This window comes from Eretmochelys imbricata, chromosome 9 (genome assembly GCF_965152235.1).
Source record: "Eretmochelys imbricata isolate rEreImb1 chromosome 9, rEreImb1.hap1, whole genome shotgun sequence".
In the NCBI taxonomy this organism is placed as follows: domain Eukaryota; kingdom Metazoa; phylum Chordata; order Testudines; family Cheloniidae; genus Eretmochelys; species Eretmochelys imbricata.
In genome coordinates, this window is record NC_135580.1 from 42123137 (window position 1) to 42144631 (window position 21495).

General features: G+C 42.7%; 2 protein-coding genes across 2 annotated transcripts; both read left to right on the forward strand.

The window, feature by feature from the left end:
* The first annotated feature begins 9249 nt into the window (after positions 1-9249).
* On the forward strand, positions 9250-11169 carry LOC144270453 (uncharacterized). Its single transcript, XM_077826930.1, has 2 exons — positions 9250-9784; positions 10724-11169. The coding sequence occupies exons 1-2, from the start codon at positions 9250-9252 to the stop codon at positions 11167-11169; spliced, it is 981 nt and encodes a 326-aa protein (XP_077683056.1).
* A 2303-nt stretch (positions 11170-13472) lies between these two features.
* LOC144270455 (vesicle-associated membrane protein 3-like) lies at positions 13473-20352 on the forward strand. The gene is made up of 4 exons (XM_077826931.1): positions 13473-13510; positions 13945-14068; positions 18294-18452; positions 20293-20352. Exons 1-4 carry the CDS (start codon positions 13473-13475, stop codon positions 20350-20352), a joined length of 381 nt encoding a protein of 126 aa, XP_077683057.1.
* The last annotated feature ends 1143 nt before the right edge of the window (positions 20353-21495 follow it).

Sequence of the window (21495 nt, forward strand, 5' to 3'; positions counted from 1 at the left end):
AAGATACAGATAGCTAAAATAAGGTGTCCCTTTGTCTGCTGTATATTCATAACTATATGTATGTACTCTATTTAACATACAGAATATCAATTATATACTAATGTTAAATTTGTACGGTTAAGAACACAAAAGACAGGAAATGAGCAACTCAAAGTTGGGCACAATCTTAATTCTGACCCCTTTGTTTATCTGTGTCAAAACATTGTCCTGTAAAGAACAGATACTAACTAAACTACCTACTTAGATGGCATATAGGTTCATGCCAACAAATTTTCAGTATTTCTTTTTCGTGTTAAATTTCTTTTTATCCAAGTGCAAGCCAAGTTTGAAGAAAATAACTCTAGTTATTTTAAAGGGCTGAATAGAGCTGCTCGAAAAAGCTTTTGTCCAAATGTGGCCTTTGTGAAAAGTTTTTCTTTGTTTTTTTAAATAAACAATTGTTTATCATAGAAATTTTCCTTTTTTCACAAAATGTTCTACAATATTTGTTTCCAGTTAATAATTTTAGTAAACTGTTTTTCTTACTAGAAACCAGGATTTTGGTAAAAAATATAATGGAAAATATTATACAAAATGGATAATGGGCCCATTTTAAATCCTGTGAAAGGGAAACAACCTCAAAATGACTTGTAAAAATTAACTGGTTTTTTTCCTACTAACTCCACTTTTGAATGAGTTAAATCTGCAAGCTGAAACTTTGTCCTTCTGTTTTCAGATTTATTCAAAGCTAGTGTGAATGTATGGCTGTGTAAGATCATTTCAATCTTTTAGCCTATCTCAAAAGAGGGTGTGTCTAATGTTGGAGATGAAACAAAGTTTGAAAATGCTTCCATCTCAGGACAGTCTCAAAGTTGGCTAAGACCATTCAGTTTTAAACAGTAATCATTTTATACTGAACTGATTTTCTATAAACTTCACTTGGTTTGTAAATCCAAATTTACAATAATTTGGAGAATTAAAATCAAGCCACGTCTGAAGCCTATATGTGCTTGATTCCAACTTACTGAATGCATTAAGTGATAAATATAACAGTAAGAAGAGAGACCATATTTTAAGACCTAAGCAGAGGGAGCCAGAGTTAAAATGTGTTTCTTCTCTGACAAGAAACCCTGTTAAACTGGCACATTCTCACTGATTTCCATATTAAATTGCTCAGTTTGCAATTTAAAAGACAATTCTACCTCCTAGTTCCACAAATTAATGTGGTGCTCCAACTGTCAAGTTCTTTCCAACTCATCCATCACGTCAATAATAAAGATTCTGGTAGGCTCTTCCAATCCAGATGTGAAACCCTGTTATCTTCAGATTATCTGTGGCACCTGTACAGCCTAATTTGAGGCTAGTAAGAATACCCAGGTGTTGCTTAGGGCACTATTTGGCTTGCAGAGTTTTTATTATAGGTGAAGCTGGTAAATCCACCTATTTTGGGGTTGCCTAAGACTTTCCACTAGTTGTACTTAATATAATTGATTTTACCTTCTTCAGAAAATACAAAACAACAAAAAAACAGCATCGCCCCCACAACATAGGAAATAACATACAAATAACCATCTTAAAAGAAAGTTATAAAGTCAAGAAGTCCAAAGTTGGGAAATGCCAATTTACGGTTGTCTGTGAAACCCTAATTGTGACCCTTATGTTTATGTATTATGATATAGTTTTTAATTACATGATAACATGCTCTTTTCCCACAGGGTCCCTGCCTCATTCAGTGTACAGGATGGAGGCACAAGAGGGCAGAACTAAGATTGTACAGACAACTATAAATCTGGCATTTCCTAACTTTAGAGTGCTTGACTTTGTAACCTGAATAACTTTCTTTTAGCATATTTTTATATGTAATTACTGTGTATTAGCAACAAGATGGAAAGAACCCAGCCTTGTTTTGGGCCTACCTCTAATCTTCTCACAAGGGGGGAGGGGGGAAAGCCTAGTTCTTTTTTCTAGCTGTCTAGGTTTATATGGTCCCTCCTCACATAGTACATAATACATCGAAGGTTACCTGAATCTCATTACCACAGAATGGATTATTTTTAACTTTCTAACTTAGTGAAGTTTTATTTGGAAAAGGAAATGAACCAGGAAGTCTCTCCAGAGGATTGTAAGAACATAATGCTAGCCATTAGGAGCAGTACAAATTGCCCATCATGAAGAGAATGCTGGTGAAAAATTATGATTAGATATTTTCACACACCAGTCCTGCAAAACAAAATGGACACCAAATTAAAAGCAAAAGCTAGAGTGAATGCCATGGGATAGGAGAGTAACCTTCATCTTTTTTGGAAATTATCCCAAATTAAAGCCTTCCGGTGTTTAAAACCTAGCTCTCTGGAACTGACTTTGTGTTGTTTGTGCAGTGCCTATTACAATGAGGTCCTTATTCTTCTTCGGATCCATAAGTAGTACTCTAATATAACTAATAATGACATCGGAAAATTAATGCCCCCGAATTCCATGTACGTGGTGTTAAGGAATTGTGCTGATTTTGCTGCATTTGAACAAAGGTTGTTTCACCTTTTGGGGACTGCAATTAATGTGGCTCTGATCCTGCCATGAACTCCACATGGATAGACCCCTATTAAAGTCAAAGGGGGTCTGTACAGACATAAGCTGGGGCCTAACTATTAAATCTCTATGGTTGCAAAAATAAATACTGCCTATAGAAATGTGGTTGATGATAATAAAGAGAAAATGAATAATTTACTGCTTTTATCAGAACAGCAACTGAAGGGTCTGAGGCAAGACGAGACAAATAGGATGAAATTATTTAAAAAAAATAATTGGTCTAACTTCTGTAAAAACAATAGGCCAGATCGGCTGCTGGTGTAAATTGGCATAGTTCTGTAGATTTCACTGGAGCTCTGCTGATTTATGCCACCTGAGGATCTGGCCCAGTTCGGTATAGCGACTGTAACTCAGGGCTAGTCTACACTGGCAACACTACAGCACTGCTGCGGCAGCCCTTTGACATGGCTTGTGCAGTCATGGCAAAGCGCTGGGAGAGAGCTCTCCCAGCGCTCGAAACAAGCCATCTCCACAAGAGGCGTTGCTCCCAGTGCACTGTTTACACTGGTGCTTTACAGCGCTGAAACTTGCTGCTCTCGGGGGGGAGGAGAGGGGGTTCCCACCCCTGAGCGAGAAAGTCATAGTGCTGTAAATTGCCATGTAGACAAGCCCTCAGACACTTTACTGCCTCAGCTCTGCTGTATTTGTTAACTTTTGTGTTCCGCATCCTCTCTTTTAATATATATGAAAGAAAATAATGTATACCATCAGCAAGTCTGGTTATCTTTTATCTAAAGTTACTACCATAGGGAGAATGAAAGGAAGGACAGCCCAGTGGTTAGGGGACTAGCCTGTGACTTGGGTTTAATTCCCTTCTCCACCACATGCTTCTTGTGTGACCCTGGGCAAGTCACTTAGATTTTCTGAGCCTCAGTTTCCCCATATGTAAAATGGGGAATCTCACACTGCCCCACCTCACAGGGGAACTGTGAGGATAAATACGTTCAAGAGCATAAGGTGCTCAGATACTATGCTCACAAGTCTACAGAGAAAGCAAAATTCCTGAACACTGCCACTCAGTTCCTAGTGTAAACTTAATCAAAGTATCTGTCTTATTATTTACAATGATATTTAGGACAAATATGTGTACGGACAAATGTATTGTTATGGAGTCAGTATATTTACCGTTTTTTACCCTCCCTCTTTGGACCAGATAATGAAAATGAAACAGAACTTCTCCCTTTGTATCTCATGAGCAAAAGTGTGTGTGTCAGAAAGCTTTCTAAGCATCTGATGGATGACCTCCCTTAATGCTTGAACTGTTCCTTCAACCAAAGCTGAATTGGAAATCTCAGTGAAATGTGGATGTTGCCAGTTGTTCTTTTTTAATTGGCCTCACAGCTCAGTATAACCCCTTTGGGGTTTAAAGAGGATGGCCAGAGAGCATGGTCCCTTTAAACCCTTCTCCTGAGGCGGAGGAAGTGCTGGTTGTGGCAGGGGCATTGAGAGAGGGAGAGCAATGGGGACTCCAGATAAGAGGGTCTACAGCAAGCAGGCCCTCATGTAGTAAAGCAGCAAGAACCAGCCATAACCCTGGAAGGAACAGAACAGCCGGCCAGAGATGCCCCAGGACAGGAGCCAGCATGAGCACCGTGCCAGGGAGGAATCACTCAAGAAAGACAAACCAGAGCCAGACGCAGTATCACTGTCACCCAGAGCTGCCTGGGGCCTTGAGTACTGGGGCTTGTGACTTTGCATTGGGAATAAGGAAGGAGGCTATAGTAGCTAAGTAGGAAGGTTGTCATTCTGTGTGAGTTTGCAGAGAGCGGCAGAAGAGGGCACTGGAACGGTTTGTTAAAGAAAGTTCACTGGCACCAAAGACAAGCAGGAGTACCCAAGACTCGCTTATGGACTGGAGCTCTGCCCAGGATTCCTGAACTCTGAGTATAGATGTATTGCTCAGTGTCTGCCCTTTCATATTGTGGGACCACTGGCCTATGGGTCCTTTCTCTGTTTTACTGCTCCCCCTGTCTTCCTCTGTTGTTTTTCTCCATTCATCCTTCTGTAAATAAATATTTCCCTTTCCTATAATCATTGTAGTGTGTGTGTGTGTGTGTGTGTGTGTGTTTAGTCTAGGGGCGTTGGAACAGGTGCACTTGGGGTGGAAGGGAGTTTCCCAACTGTGTTCCTGCGGGCACCTAAGAGCAGACTCCATCTTGGCCACAAGGGCTCTGTAGTTACATCCATTTAACTTCTAAAAATAAATGGTAAATTGCTTTAGAAACAAAGCAGAATGGTTTTGTATTAAGCTATGTAGAATGAGAAATTAGAGTCACAACTTTACCTTGGTGTCTACATTTACAGCATGTAACAGAAGACTAGTACATCTCTGTTTCCACTAAAATTATTCTACCAAATTGGTAGAATGTTCTTTAAATGCTTTAAATTAGACACAGAGCCAAAGTGTTCTCTTTGTCAATGGGGTTGCATGTGTGTTATTGAGAGCAAAATTCTGCATTCTGTAGCATGTACATCATTTATATTATGGAAAGAATTACCTACTAATTTGGTAGAATGCCTGAAGTCTATCAAAGCCTATACCGTGTATTGAGATATCAAGTGATAAATCTATTTATCATACACCTGTGACTACCTCATCTGTCCTTAATCCATCTCATCCTGGATTTTTACTTTAACATTCCAATCACTGGGCAGCTTTGATCAGATACCATTTTTTTAAATTCAACCTGCCAAAGATTTGTTTCTTCCTTGTCCCTAGGCATTTTAAATTTCCCTCCCCAAAAAAATCAATCTAGCCCAAGATCTGGGATGGGCAATATTCAGCCTTGTATTAATAACAGCTTCTCAGCTGATTGCTTCTCTTTACCTAAAAATGTAATGAGTTTAGGATCTGAAATGAGAGCTTCATCCCACATACCCAGCATCTTGATAGGACTCAACATTTTTTTCTAGCCATAAAAAGGAATGAGACATTGGACTTCAAAAATTGTGACATTTTATGTATTTTAAAAAAAACCTCTTGTAAACATAAATCCTCGGCTGTTATATAACTCAGGGTGCTGACATGTATCACAACAAATTGCTTTGGCTGACTAATACCTCACAGAAATTATTTCCTTGCTAAATGAAGCAGCCCCGGCTGGTCAGTATAATTGCTGCCCAACACTGAATAGCAGCAGTGGAACTGTCCAATCTGAGCTGTTTCATTTAGCAAGGAAGCCTTGAGGGTCACAACTCTAAGGTAGCCCTTCACATGAGTGGTTGGGGAGCTGGCAGGAAAGCAGGCAAGTTTTGAAACCTGCCTATATTCCATTGGAAGATTGGTTGAAATTGACACATTTCCACAAAACATTTTGCATTTGATAAATCAGGATTTTACAGTGTATAAATGTTCCGCTGGAAATTTCCCGACCAACTCTAATAAAGAGAACACCTCCTTCTTGCCGGTCTTTAGAGTGTAGGAGCTCTGGAATGATGTGAAGAACATGCTGTGAGTGCTTCCAGTCCTTTTGGCTGAATTAACCTGTACAGGGGACAATGTGGTCCCTGAACATACAACTGAACCCTAATTCCAACCAAATAAGAAGGCATCAATGAGACTGGTGAGAAGACTATGATATAGCAAATTAGGGAGTGCTTCTGATTTATGGAAATTCATTTTAAGCACAGATAGGGAGGCAAAAGTGCCTTGTAAATGTTGGTCAGAAAATGTGTACAGAACTGAGCACCCAGCTTTTTAGCCAAACTTGGGTGCTTTCATTTTGGGGTCCTACAAAGATTGGAATGCAGAAGCATGGTCAGAAATTGAGACTGGGTGCAGTGTGGGGCGCGGGTAGCAACCCTACCCAGCTTGTCCTGGAAGACTATGTCTCCTTTATAGGTTACCCTTATTAGCCAAAGCAGGTGGCTGGTTTAAATACTATCTCTTTCCGTGTATAAGCATTCTGTAGCCTCAGAGATATTAACAAAATATAGCAAGGGGATGACTGCGTTGTTGTATTTTTAAACTAGCAAATGGGTATCACACAATTTTTCCACATAAATTGCCTAGTTGGGTTGATGGGAAAAGGGTCATTTCCTCTAGAGCCATGATGATATTTTACAATTTCAACTGCAGGATCCCAGAACATCCTCCCAAAACACTATCCATACAGTGTGTGTTGTTTGAATCAGTTGAACATTATGGTCCAGATTCTGATCTTTGTTATACCAGTGTAAATTCAGAGTACCCCCACTGATTTTATTGGAGTTGCTATGATTTGAGGCTGGTGAAATGAGTTCACAATCTGGCCTTTTGTGTTCATGGCAACTGATGGGAATTTCACAAGGATGTGCTATTTATCATATGACTAAAGCCCTTTCCTTTCAATCAAAGCTTGATAAATGATTTATCGTAGTAAAAGAAGTGTAATATGCAGCATTAATCTCAGTAAGTGAACAATGATCTTTCTGAGGGGCTCTTGGACTCGACAAAATGACAAATCAATACTCAGGGTGCATTTGAGGAATCAACACATCTCTATTAAATACAAGGTGTTGTGGAAGTTTTCTGATAGGGACGTAATTCCAGTAACATTAATCAAGCCCTGGTAGAAAGGAGTGATTCAGAGAGACACTGTGCTCCCTCAGGCTGTCGTTGTGGGGGAGGCATTAGGAGTCTAGGAGTGGAATTTATGTTGGGGGGGTGGTGGTGGTTCCAATTCAAATGTTCAGGGATTTCCTTGGCAGTTATAGGAAGGTTTTATTTCCCTTGCAGGAGGAATTGATGGGGAACCTTCAGTAAAGGTAGAGAGTCATAGGTTTGATGTGTGGGCTTGAGGAATGGCTGCTTGAAATCATTAGGAGCTATCAGGCGAGTGGGATGATTTGCCTGCTGGATCTGTCAGATCATCTTAAGGAAATGTTTTTTAAAAGCAATTTTGAGGATGACCACGCTGGTCTTGTATGTAAGGTGGGACATATGGGTTCTATTTCTAGCTCTGCCACGCTTTGTAATCTGTGCTCTTGGGCAAACGATTTAAGCCAAGTCTGTTGCTCTGGGGCGGCAGTTGGTGTTTGATACTAGGGTGACCAGACAGAAAGAGTGAAAAACTGGGACATGGGGTGGGAGGTAATAGGCACCTATATAAGAAAAAGTCCTGAATATCGGGACTGTCCCTATAAAATAGGACATCTGGTCACCCTATTTGATACTGTCCAGGATGGGTGGGCTAAGTACTACAGTGTCCCTCAGAGATCCTCCCCCTTGCCGTAAACTATCCTCAGCCTAAATTTCCTCCCATCCCTTTCTCCCTCTGCTGTTATTTGTCCTCTTTTTTGATGCCTCTCCTTGCTTAGCTCACTCTCAGCCTTGCTCTGATTCACGAGGGTGGTTATACATTCACAGCACTGAGTAGAGGGGGCAGGTTCTCAACCTCATCTCCCCTCAGCAGCTCAAAGATATGTGGAGGAGCCATGCTGAGTGAGCACATCAGCTCTCTTCCTGCTCACGCCATCAACTAATTTAGATCAGTGGCTGGAGGAGGGAATGAGCTCAGAAACTGCTCCCTGCCCCCAAAGCTCTGTCTGCTGGTGATTGGCCACACTGCTGAGCTGGGCTGTAACCTAAGTAAGTAGGCCTAGCTGCAGGGCAAAATCCTCCCAACCTGAAAGAAAAGGAGAAATGAAGGTCTACGGCTTGACATTGCCCAGCTACCTGAAGGCCCCGGAAGGGACTGATAGTGAAGCAAAGTATAACAGTAGAAGAGAACTGGATGGTGGGGGTAGTCAGAATGAGAATGATGAGCAGAGAGTGAAGAATGAGGGTAAGGGTTGCTGATGGGGAGCATCTGAAGTGGGTGATGCAGGATGGGGAGTGACTAATGACAGATGAGGATGTGCCCGGAGAGTGGGATCATGGGTGGTTGGTGGTAAAGAGGCAGGAAGGAGACAGGGATGGGGAAGCTCAGAAATTAAGAGAAGGTAACACAGGGCAAGAGAAGGGAGGGACTATTCTAAATCACTGTTAGAAAATGGGGCTTAGGGCACATAGCCCATGAAAACATTGAAGGAAAAGAAGTGGAGAGGATGGGAGGAAAGAGAACCAAAACAGCCAAGGGAGACCTAGCATGTCATGTATTTTCTCTCACTTTATACACAGCTAATACTTATAAGAGTCTGAATCACTGCACTCCCCAGTGCACGGATTGCAATCAGATTGCTTGGATTGAGGATTTATGCGCCCTGGGGCCAGATTTACAGAACTAGGCGTGCCCACGTTTTGCTCTTTATATGGCAAATCCATCCATTTCATAAAGAGTTGCATCTACTGTTTCAGCTCATCTGGTTGTGCCACCACTGCAAGGTGGTTTAGGTCTGGTCTACGCTACAGGGATAGGTGGAATTTAGCCACTTTAGGTTGATTTTATAAGCAATGCGGCTACACAACCAACCCCGTTCCACCAACCTAAAGGGCTCTTAATATTGACTGCTGTACTCCTCCCCGACGAGGGAAGTAGAGCTAAAACCGACTTTCCTGGGTCGAATTTGGGGTAGTGCAGATGCAGCTCTGTGCAAATCGATGGTATTGGCCCTTGGGAGCTATCCCAGAGTGCTCCACTGTGACCGCTCTGGACAGCACTTTCAACTCCGATGCACCAGCCAGGTACACAGGAAAAGCCCCGGGAACTTTTGAATTTCATTTCCTGTTTGGTCAGCGTGGCAAGCTGAGCAGAAGAGGTGACCATGCAGTCCCAGAATCGCAAGCGAGCTCCAGCATGGAGCGAACTGGAGACACTGGATTTGATTGCTGTATGGGGAGAAGAATCTCTGCAGGCAGAACTCCAATCCAGCAGAAGAAATACTGATATATATGCCAAAATCGCACAGGGCATGGTGGACCGAGACTACACCAGGGACACACAGCAGTGCCACATGAAAATTAAGGAGCTCAGGCAAGCCTACCAAAAGACAAAGGAGGCAAATGGTCCCTCTGGGTCAGAGGCCCATACATGCCGCTTCTATGATCAGCTGCATGGCATTCTAGGGGGGAACCCTACCACTACCCCACCACTGTCCATGAACACCTGCAAGGGGGAAGCCTCACGCAACACAGAGGAGGATTTTGTGGATGAGGAAGAGGAGGAGGAGGAGGAGAATGCACAGCAGGCAAGTGGAGAATCCGTTCTCCCTGGCAGTCAGGACCTTTTCATCACCCTGGAGCCAATACCTTCCCAAGGTGTATTGTTCCCAGATCCTGAAGGCGGAGAAGTCACCTCTGGTGAGTGCACATTTGTAACTACATTACAGTGGTTAAAAGCAATTGTGTTTAATGTTTGATTTGCCCTGAACAATTGAGATGCATTCGCAGCCAGTACAGCTACTGGAAAAGTCTGTTAATGTGTCTAGGGATGGAGTGGGAATCCGCCAGGGACATCCCCATGAAGCTCTCCTGGAGGTACTCTGAAAGCCTTTGCAGAAGGTTTCTGGGAAGGGCTGCCTTATTTCGTCCTCCACGGTAGGACACTTTACCATGCCAAGCCAGTAGCAAGTAGTCTGGATTCACTGCAGCACAAAGCATGGCAGTGAATGGTCCTGGGTTTTGGTCGCATTCAAGCAACATTCAGTCTATATCTCTCTGTGTTAGCCTCAGGAGAGTGATATCATTCATGGTCACCTGGTTGAAATAGAGGAATTTTTGTAAGGGAACAGTAATCCCCTCTGTTTGGTGATCCCCGGCACATTAGACCCCGGTCATGATCGGCTGTTTGCGCTTGGCTAAAAAGGATCATCCCGGAGAATAGCCATGCAGGGGCGAGGAGGGATGTGCTGCACATCCACCCCAAAACCTGCAGCCCGTCCTTTTAATTGGCAACCGCAGGCCCTCCTTTTAAATGGCAAAACCAACCAGCATTGGTTGCTATGGGAAAGGCGAGTGCTGCAGTTTCAAACCATTCCCACATGTTATGAACGCGGAAGAGCCAATCCCGCATATCCTTTGGCTTACCATGGCTGCCTGGAAACCGAATTCTGTTGCCCAGCCGTGTGTGATGTGTCACCATACTGGCAGGTGCTCAATATAAAAGGCAAAATGTGACCTTGTACCTAAAACACATGTGCTGTCTGCTGTGAATTGCTTAATTCACTGTGAAACGGTCTCCCTTTTGTTCTCAGAAACGTATCTTCTTAAATTCTACTCTCCCTTTTTTCCCCCTTGCAGCTGCAAATGTTTCTATGCTCCCTGTATCAACTCCGTCCCTGAGGTTATCGCACATTAGAAGGCAAAAAAACCGCACTTGCAATGACATGTTTTTGGAGTTCATGCAGTCCTCCCGCACTGATAGGGCACAGCTGAATGCATGGAGGCATTCAGTGGCAGAGGCCAGGAAAGCATACAGTGAGTGTGATCAGAACATGCAGGAGGAGATGCTGAGGCTAATGGGGGAGCAAACAGACATGATGAGGTGTCTGGTAGAGCTCCAGGAAAAGCAACTAGAGTACGGAGCCCCACTGCATCCATTGTGTAACGGCCTGCCCTCCTCACCAAGTTCCATACCCACCTCACCCAGAAGCCCAAGAACGTGGGGCAGGAGGCTCCGGGCACCCTGCCACTCAACTTCAATGGATGGCCCAAGCAATAGAAGGCTGTCATTCCAACAGCTTTGATTTGTAGTGTGGCTACAATAAGCAATGTGGCCTTGTCCTTCCCTCCTCCCCCACCCCACCCGGGCTACCTTTTACTAATCAGCATTGTCAGTGATCTCAATTTTTTTAAAATAAATAAAGAATGAATGAATGGATGGATTCAAAACAATTGGGACTTTATTTCTTTTGCCAGCTGTGGTCGAAGGGCGGGGCGGGGGGAAGTGGGATTGGCTTACAAGGAAGTACATTCACCAAAGGGGGTGGCTTTGCATCAAGGACAAACACACAGAACTGTCACACCGTAGCCTGGTCGGTCATGAACCTGTTTTTCAAAGCCTCTCTGATGTGCAGCACGCCTAGCTGTGCTTTTCTAATTGCCCTGGTGTCTGGCTGTTCATAATTGGCTGCCAGGTGATTTGCCTCAACCTCCCACTTACTCTCTCAGATATTATGGAGCACATAGCAAGGAGCAATAACAATGGGAATATAAGTTGTGCTGAGGTCTAACCTACTCAGCAAACCACGCCAGCACCCTTTTAAATGTCCAAAGGCATGTTCTACCACCATTCTGCACTTGCTCAGCCTATAGTTGAACTGCTCCTTACTGTTGTCCAGGCTGCCTGTGTACGGCTTCATGAGCCATGGGAGCAAGAGGTAGGCTGGGTCCCCAAGCATAATTATTGGCATTTCAACATCCCCAATGGTAATTTTCTGGTCTGGGAAGAAAGTCCCTTCTTGCAGCTTTTCGAACAGCCCGGAGTTCCGAAAGATGCGAATGTCATGCACCTTTCCCAACCATCCCACTTTGATGTCAGTGAAATGCCCTTGTGATCCACCAGTGCTTGCAGCACCATTGAGAAGTACCCCTTGCAGTTTTTGTACTGTCTGGCAAGGTAGTCCAGTGCCAAGATAGGAATATGCGTTCCATCTGTTGCCCCACCACAATTAGGGAACCCCATTGCAGCAAAGCCATCCACTATGACCTACACATTTCCCAGAGTCACTACCCTTGTTTGTAGAAAGGTATTGATTGCCTTGGCTACTTGGATCACAGCAGCCCCCACAGTAGATTTGCCCACTCCGAATTGATTCCCCACTGACCGATAGCAGTCAGGCGTTGCAAGCTTTCACAGAGCTATTGCCACTCGTTTCTCAACTCTTAGGGCAGGTCTCATCTTGGTATTCCTGTGCTTCAGGGTGGGGCAAAGCAGCTCACAAAGTTCCGGGAAAGTGGCCTTATGCATGCAAAAGTTTTGCAGCCACTAGGAATCATCCCATACCTGCAACACTATGCGGTTCCACCAGTCTGTGCTTGTTTGCCGGGCCCAGAATTGGCGTTCCACTGTATCAACCTGCCCCAGTGCCGACATGATATCCCAATTGCCACATCCCATGCTTTCAGGAACGTCTGTGTCCATGTCTTCCTCACAATCATCCTTGTGCTGGTGGCTCCTAGCCAGGCTCTGCACATACTGCAGGATAATGGGTGAGGTGTTTACAATGCTCACAAAAGCAGTGCGCAGCTGATCAGGCTCCATGCTATGGCATCTGCATAAAAGGTGTGAAACGACTGTTTGCCATTGATTTCAGGGAGGGAGGGAGGGAAGACTGATGACGTACTCAAAACCACCCGCGACAGTGTTTTTGCCCCATCAGGCATTGGGAGCTTAACCCAAAATGCCAATGGGCAGCAGGGACTGTGGGATAGCTACACACAGTACACCATTCTGTGACTCATTGCTAGCCATGGTATTGAGGACGCACTCTGCCGACTTAATGCACTTAGTGGGTACATGCACAATTGACTATATAAAATTGCAAAAAGAACAGGAGTACTTGTGGCACCTTAGAGACTAACAAATTTATTTGAGCATAAGCTTTCGTGAGCTACAGCTCACTTCATCGGCTTGAAAGCTTATGTTCAAATAAATTGGTTAGTCTCTAAGGTGCCACAAGTACTCCTTTTCTTTTTGCGAATACAGACTAACAGGGCCTGTATAAAATCGGTTACTAAAGATCAGCTTCTATAAAATCGACCTAATTTTGTAGTGTAGACATGCCCTTAGAGACCAGCTTCAAGTCTTTTTTTTTGAGCCATTGTAAGGAAGTTAGGCCTTACCTACACATACTTGCTGGAGCACATGTTCAGAACTGTTGCTGTGGTTTGTTTGATGCCTAGTTCTGCAGTTGATAGACAAATGGACTTAGCCTCGTTGCCAGGGGAGAGTTTTCTAAAATTTTAGTGTTTCTGCCTAACCCCTCAGAGGATCTTTGCTAGACTGTATCTTGCATTGCAAGCAGGGCACACTATAGCTAATGAAAACATGGAAATGAATTGCACAGAATATAACTGGAGTGCTTGGTAAGATGCCCATTATGCATTGTTCCATGGATACTCTGAGCAGTATTTCCTCCTCCCTGACTTCCACTGCTCAGCCAGGGAAGAAAGATGATTGATAGCTAATCGAAGGGCCTATCCAAGGCACACAGGATTCCTGTTGACTCCAGCAGATATGCCTGAATCAGAACTGTTTAATGGGGAAAATGAGGGGAAAATCAGAACTAACCCGGAAGGGCACGGTTTTCAAACTTGGTTCCCCAAAGTCAGGCACCTGGTGCCTAAGTACAGAGTTAAGTGCCTAACTTTGGACACCTGCACTAACTGACAATCAATGGAAGGCTAGAAAACTCTGCTTTTTATCTGTGCGTATACACATCTTGGACTGGTAGCAAAGTGAAGGTGCAAATGAATGAAATTCAATGCATGTTCAATTATTTTCTTTGCTTCTGGTTTAGGTCAGCCCCAGTTCCCACCCAAGGTGCCGGAGGTTCCACAATTTCCGGGGCAGGAGGGCCTCCACCCCCCACCAATGTGACCAGTAATAGAAGACTGCAACAGACACAAGCTCAGGTCGATGAGGTGAGCTGCACACAATGGGGCACTGATGAGATTTTATTTTTTAAGATGATTAAATGACTGTTTGCCCAGTTAAAGATCCTGTCGCCTTTATTCAATTGAAGTCAGGGGGTCTATGGAATGAGATTTATGTGAGATAAGGTTTTTAATAGGCAGATTGCAGAAGAGCTCATTCATAATCTTTATACCCCTAACAACTCTGCTCACAAAACAAGTATGACTTAGACGTTACCTCTGTCATTGTTTGCAAATAGCCAATATAAATATAAATCCTTTCTGGGATTATAAAGACATAGGCCCTGCCCCTGCAAGCTATTCCTTATGGGAAGGACCCTGTGTCTGAAAGCCTGGATTAGTTTCCAGGGTCAGGCTGGAGTTAGCAATAAGGGCTTTATTTAATTTATTTGGTTACTATTAAAAATGAAATTCAGGGAAAGACAAACAGTTGAGCAAGTCCACAGAGCAACAGCTCCAAGAAGTTGCCAGCTACTTTTTGAATGATAGTTCCATATGAGACCTAGTTCCAGCATGGATTCCCTCTTCATTGGGATAATTCCCCTTAACAATCTTACTCCTCGTCATGGATCCACAGGATCAGTGCTATGACCCCTCACTTTGGAATAGCCTCTGGGAGGACTCCTTCAGTGAGCCAGACCTCCTACGGGCCTCACTGTTCCTTAAGAGTAAGTCACATGGCTTCACTGCCTCCGTAGCCTCGACCTCTGGGCCTTCAGCAGTCCTGCTTCCCACCATGAACCCCTTTCAGCGAGTTCCACTGAGGCGGACTCCTGAGATACACTTGTAAATCTTAAAGAGCAGTGCATCTCCGACAGCATCTTCAGTGACCTTCACGCAGTGTTGTCAAAACAGAAAGGTTTATTAGTCAACAGGAACCCAGCGTAGAAAGCCCTTGGTTAGCATAGAGAAAAGAAAGTGGCTCTGGGCTAATCAGAGTGGACCGTTCTCCTTAAAGTGGTATGTCCCCATTGGCTTCTGCTCTGAGTCTGTACCCTCTTGTTCAAGTTAACCAGGCCAATCCTACCTGGCCCCTCTTCAGTCCTTTGTTCTCCAGTTGGTTAAACACAGATGGCTTCCTACAGAGGAGGGAGGGGGGAAGGGGGAGTGGACCATCCATGGTCATTAGTTGCTAGGTAGCAAATGTCCCAAAGTTTGGCTTTGCCATTGTCTTCATGGATTCCCCAATGATATGGGCCAAACTCAAGACACCTAGGGGCCATTGACAGCTTTGTCATAGCTTCCCAAGAGTAAATAACCTTTTCCCATGATTCATACAAAATATTACAGAAAATTCTCACTCAGTCACACTCCTCATGCCAGCATTCATTTACCACCATATTCACTGAACTAGTGAAGCTAATCCTGGGTGCAACCCATCGAGCTAATCTTGGGGTTTGATCATGGATAAGCTGCTGACTTGCACTATGGCCAGTTACATAGTGCAGACTTTAGATGTGTGTATTAAGTACAGTACGTAGAAGACTTCCTAGGCCATGCTCCATTACCTAACTGAACACCACATAGTTAGGAACAACTAGTTGTAGAGAACTCTATCTTGCTCTCTGTGGATCCTTAATGCCAATTCAGATGTACAAACACCAAAAAATATCCATTCAACTGGTGTTGGGATTGTCCGCAAATGCACCTCACAAGTATAGGAAAGAAGTTTACAGAAATCATCCAACCTGAGCTTCTCATTATACATACAATTAATGTTATATTTTAGACAGAGTTTTCTTCCTTTAGAACCTTCTTCGGCTTCATGTCCTGGATGCTCCTTTGCTGATATTTGGGGCAGATCAGAATAGCGTCCAGCTACAGAAAAGCCTAGGCCCAATTCTTCTCTCCCACTGGTTTTACAACAGTGTAATTATATTTACCTTAATGGAGTGACTTCTTATTCTCACTGTGGAAAGTGAGAAGAGAATCAGGACCACTATGTCCCAGCCTTTGGTAGGACCCTGCCTCAGTTAGAATCATAAAATAAACTTCTCTACCTAAATAGACTGCATCATAAGGGTGCTGTGAGCATTTACATTGCTCAGAATCAAAGCAAATGACCCTACTTGGGAAGTGAAATATGATTAGTTTATTGCTTAAAAGGAGCTACTTCAAACACATGAATGGGGTTCTTCAAGCAGGAGAATGGAAATGGCTTCCAATAATAGACTGGCCAAACCAAAAGCCTAGAACTCTCCAAAATTCTGAAGACCTGGTTCTGAACTTTGTGGTCTGAGACACACTTTAGTTCTGATATGTTTAACTCAGGCCTACTGGAGTCAGCTTCGTAGTGAAGAGGAGTTTGAATGGAGAGAGAGAATCAGGCTAATTGTCAGGGAAGTCACTGCCTGGTGAGTCTGGTAAGTGGACAGCAGGTGACCATCAATCCCAGGGTGCACTTGAAACGTCCAGATTCACTTCCATGGCTAGTTCAGACTTGGGATAGAAGTTGCTGTAGGTTGGTAGTCCAGAGAAGACATTTAAGGGAGCAGGGAGAACTTATGTTTTATGTGGTGGGGGAGCTCAGCCAACTGATAAATCACAGGCTGACTAGAATCAAGGAGGCAAAACTCTACTGGGATTTTCAAGATAGGATATATGTATCAAGCCAGATCCCTTGAATTTAATGGAACTGTGTTGATTTCCACAGCTGAGGATCTGACTCATTATGCTTTACTTTTATCTTGCCCTCTTACTGCAGTCTTTTCCTAGGAAATGTTTTTGTTTCAATGTGTCTTGTGGTAAAGCATCCGATGAAGTGAGCTGTAGCTCACAAAAGCTTATGCTCAAATAAATTTGTTAGTCTCTAAGGTGCCACAAGTCCTCCTTTTCTTTTTATGGATACAGACTAACATGGCTGCTACTCTGAGACTATCCTTTAGGTGGCACCAAATACTTGCACTATGGAAATCCGGCAGAGAAGCTATGGTTTTACTACAGTGCCATTTCATTTCACAAGGACAGGAACAAAACTTTACTTGCGAGTAGACATGAAATCTCACACTGACTTCAGTGAGGCCAGGATTTCATACTGAGAACCTAATTCTGCTCCCACTGGAAGATAATGGGAGTTTTGCGTTTGACTTCAATGAGAGCAGGATGGGACCAACTATCTTTTGTTTTCTCTTGTACATAAATACAAGATGCATCTTATAACTAAGCCAGCATGTAGGGTTTCACTGTTTTTACTGTGTCCAAAGTGTGTGTTTGACTCTTGATTTTTACTGCTAATTATTATTATTCTGAACAGATTGAATTAGATTAAGTACAATTGACATAGTCTGCAGCATTAATAATTTATAAGGAATTGCAGGCCAGTCTCACATTTACTGCTGCCATACGTGGGCACAACTTTATTGACTTAAACAGAAACTGTGCCTATGTAAGACATTGATGAAGTTGGATCAGGATTTCTATTTTTAAGCATTAATTGGCTAAAAATGCCCAATCAATGTAAATATGTTTCAATATGTATAAAATAACTGAATTACTATGCCTTTCCCAGTACCTACTGTGTGTCTCTTCCAATCTATGCTCTTTTGGGCATCAGGCCCATACTGGTCTCCATGGTGAAATTAACAAAGACTAGAGTTTTTCTATCCAAAATGTTCTCCCCACCTGCAATACCAAACAGGATTTCAGACTACAATCTGAAGAAGGAAGATCACCTTGTCTGCGAAGGAGGTTGTGGTAGCTCCTATTAGAAACTCTTATCAAGCCTACTTCTATAGTTATGATAGGGCAACTATGTTGTTAAGTCATCAGCAGTGAAAATAATACCTTTGGGCTTGTGTTCCTAACCAGCACTATGAGCTAGCATGTAATGCAAATGTGTTGGTGCCTGCCCCGTGATAGGTATGTCAGCCAGTTTCCTGTAACAATAGCTGCTTTGCTAACTGGGTTAAAGCACCAGTGCATGCATGTTCCTCAAAAAACTTCATGGAAATAACTAGAGTACATTTTAATGTCTTAGTATTTTATAGTCTGTAAGGACACTTGAGCTCAGCATGATTATGTGCACCTTACTATCTACCTAGGGCTCCTAGGATAAGTTTGAGTAGCCCTGTTATAGAGGAATTGTCTATATAATAGCAAGCCATAATTTTTACCTTGATAGCAAAGGGACCTTTCCCATTTGCCATGAGATTTCAGTCCTATGAATACAGCCTTTCCATGTATGGAGTCTGCTAACTGAGGGTTATCTTTTCAGGTGGTGGACATCATGCGAGTGAATGTAGACAAGGTTCTAGAAAGAGACCAAAAGCTTTCAGAGCTTGACAACCGGGCAGATGCATTACAAGCTGGTGCCTCACAGTTTGAAACTAGTGCAGCTAAATTGAAGAGAAAATACTGGTGGAAAAACTGCAAGGTAAAGAGGATAGGTATTTCTTGTTAAATCTGTTAAATGTTAATTGTTTACTTTCACTTTGCTTTAATGAGCCCTTGTAACAGTAGGTTGGCTTTAAATGACCCTTTTTCTGAATGCTGAAAAGTAAGATATGTTACTCTTTAAACCAGTAGGATAGTCTTTGTAAGCTATAGTGACTTTGAATAGAAATAGACTTAACCTACACTATCTTTGTGCTATCTGAAATTTGAATCATAATTATGAGGCTTCAGCCAATTTCTAGAGACAAGAATGAGAGAACATAGGAATTACAATACAGAATCAATCCAGTGATCCATCTAGCCCAGTATCCTGCCTCTGAAACTGGCGAGCACTGGCAGCTTTGGAAGAAGGTACGAGAAACCCTGCAATAGGCAGCTATGGAATTAGCTTTCCCAAGGGGAAGTTTCTTTCTAACTTCCCCCAAATAATTAGAAGTTCGCTTCCATACTGAAGCTTGAGCAATTATATCCCTTTCAAAGCTCTTGTTAAGTTCAATAGTTACTATGTAAACTCCAGCCAACTTTTGGATTTCACAGACTCTCTAGAATGTTTTGTAAAAGTTGGGGGTATCATAAAAGTTTTTAGATTTTTTTTTGCAAGAATTTCCCACCCCACCCTCATCTCACATAATTCAAACCCAACTGTTTCTTTGGGGAAAAATTTTTAATTTAAAAATCTAAGTGTGAGAACATGTGACACGAAAACTGAAGAAATTGATACACATGCAAAAACCTCAGCCCCAACATAATAAAAATACACTTGAAAACATGCACAAAGCCAGTATCAGCATAGCATATATGAAGAGTGGGGTGGAAAAGCCTTTCTCTCCTTGTGGGGGTTGATGAACCTCTTTCTCCTTCATGGAGGTAAGCTTCTGGAGGTAGAAGACAACGATGACCCAGGGCCTCCTCAGGCCACCATGGGAAATGAAGGCAGAAGAGAATCTCTTCAGCAGGGCCAGATTAAGGCTAAGCAAAGATTGAATTCACCAAAATCTTGCCCCTACCCCTCAACAGACTCATCCTCTCCATGGAACAAGGAAGACTCCTCTTCCTTCCCATCCTGAAACCACCTACTTCTCCACTCCAGTATCATCATTTCCAGCCCCCTGCCTCAACCCTCCTTCTCCCTGTCCCCATGCCAAACACCCATCCATATGCCTCCCCAGTGCAAACCCCAACCCAGTTGTCTGGCTTCATTTCTGTCTCCCCTAGAAACCTGTGGTGCTACTGGCAATTCACCTCCTTCTCAAGTAAGCCCAGCTGTCTCCAGGGCTGGAACCTGACCCCCTACCCTGACCCCCCAGGTCCTCCCTGCTTCCCCTGAAAAGAAAGTAAAGTAAAGAAAGCTTCCAGACTTCAGGAGCCAGAGGAGGAGTAGAAGGAGAGGAGAAGTGGCCAGTACCAATTGTTGGCTCTTCCTTCCTGTCACACATTAGGGCCCATCTTGACTCTCACAAAGTGTGTGCTTTTCAATCACATTAGCTAATCAGGTTATCTTACCATGATTAAAAGCCCTGTTGAGATACTGGTGAATACATCTGAAGCCATATTAGCTGGCCACGTTATACAACACAGCTACAACACAGCCAGCGAACACAGCTTCAAACGTGTTAGACTGTATCTTAATAGATGCTCTCTCTCAGATTGTCTCGGTTCTAGGAAATGCTACATTAGGGACCTATAAAAATTGATTACAGGGTGTCTGTGCAATGATTAAGAACACTGGGACAGAGTGAACAGCCCACCTAAAGATAAAACCAGGAGCAACCTTTTATAATGCAAAGACCTCATTTTTCTTTCTTTAACTCTCTTAATAGATGATGATCATCCTTGGTGTAGTATGTGCAGTCATTCTTATTGTAATTATAAGTAAGTAATTTATTTTTTATGTACAATATAAATAGCTCTGTGATTTCCAATGTCCTCATGCGAAGGAAATAAAACATTTAGGAAGATAGTCTGACTCTGAATATTCCCTTCAAGTGTCCTGTTGTTATAAGGAAATATACTATGAATTTCACTGAACATTAATTGACTGTGGGTTGGAAACATCCAAGTTTTAATGGCACCCACTCTGTTATACTACATAGTTTCTCCCAGTTTAAATATCACCTTTTCAGGATTAGGTAAACTTTTATGCAATCTCAAAGAGCTTCAGCCCTACTCTCATTAAAATCCATGACACAAATCCTATTTACTTTAGTGGGAGAAGACTCAGTCGTGTAAATTAGCTCACTGTTATAGAATCTGGACAGCAGGCCAAATTTTAAGTTACATAGGGTTGCTTAATGTGATTTTTCAAAAGTGCCAGTCAATGGCAGTTAAGCATGTAGGTGCTTTTGAAAATCTCATGAGGTGACTATCTGCATCTTTAGATATCTAAAACCTGGCCCAAAGCTGCCTTGAGTTCTCAGTGACACAAGGAGTGTCTTGTATTCTGCATATCTATATAATACCTGGAAATAGAATATGAACAATGGGTCACAATCGTATAGGCGGCAAAGCAGGGATATCATAATGACAGGACTCTGTGTTCAGATTTCATACATAGATAGAGACATTAGTATCAGAAAGGAAGGATTGCAAAGTCTTTTCTTTTTTAATATATATATTTAATATAATATATTAATTTATATTAACCCTAATGTCTCTATCTGTGTATGAAATCTGAACACAGAGTCCTGTTATTATATATATTATATATATATATATATATATATATAACTCTATGTGTTAGCAACAGCTGTTATGAATGAAGTTGTTTCTTTTGTGTAACTTTAATATGGCATTAGGTATTAAAACTGGGCGTTTGTTCAGTCAGACAATACTGCCAGTAATCTAAAAGAGATTTAACAGCAAATTGTGTTATAGGCATGTACTAATACCTTCTTCTCAGATTACCTACTTCACCTTCAGTCTGTGTATGTTTGCTTCTGTTATACTTACAAATGATCAGTGAACATGAGTTAGGTGCATGATGTAACGTGTGAGTTATATAAAAGCTGGCACCAATGTGACCC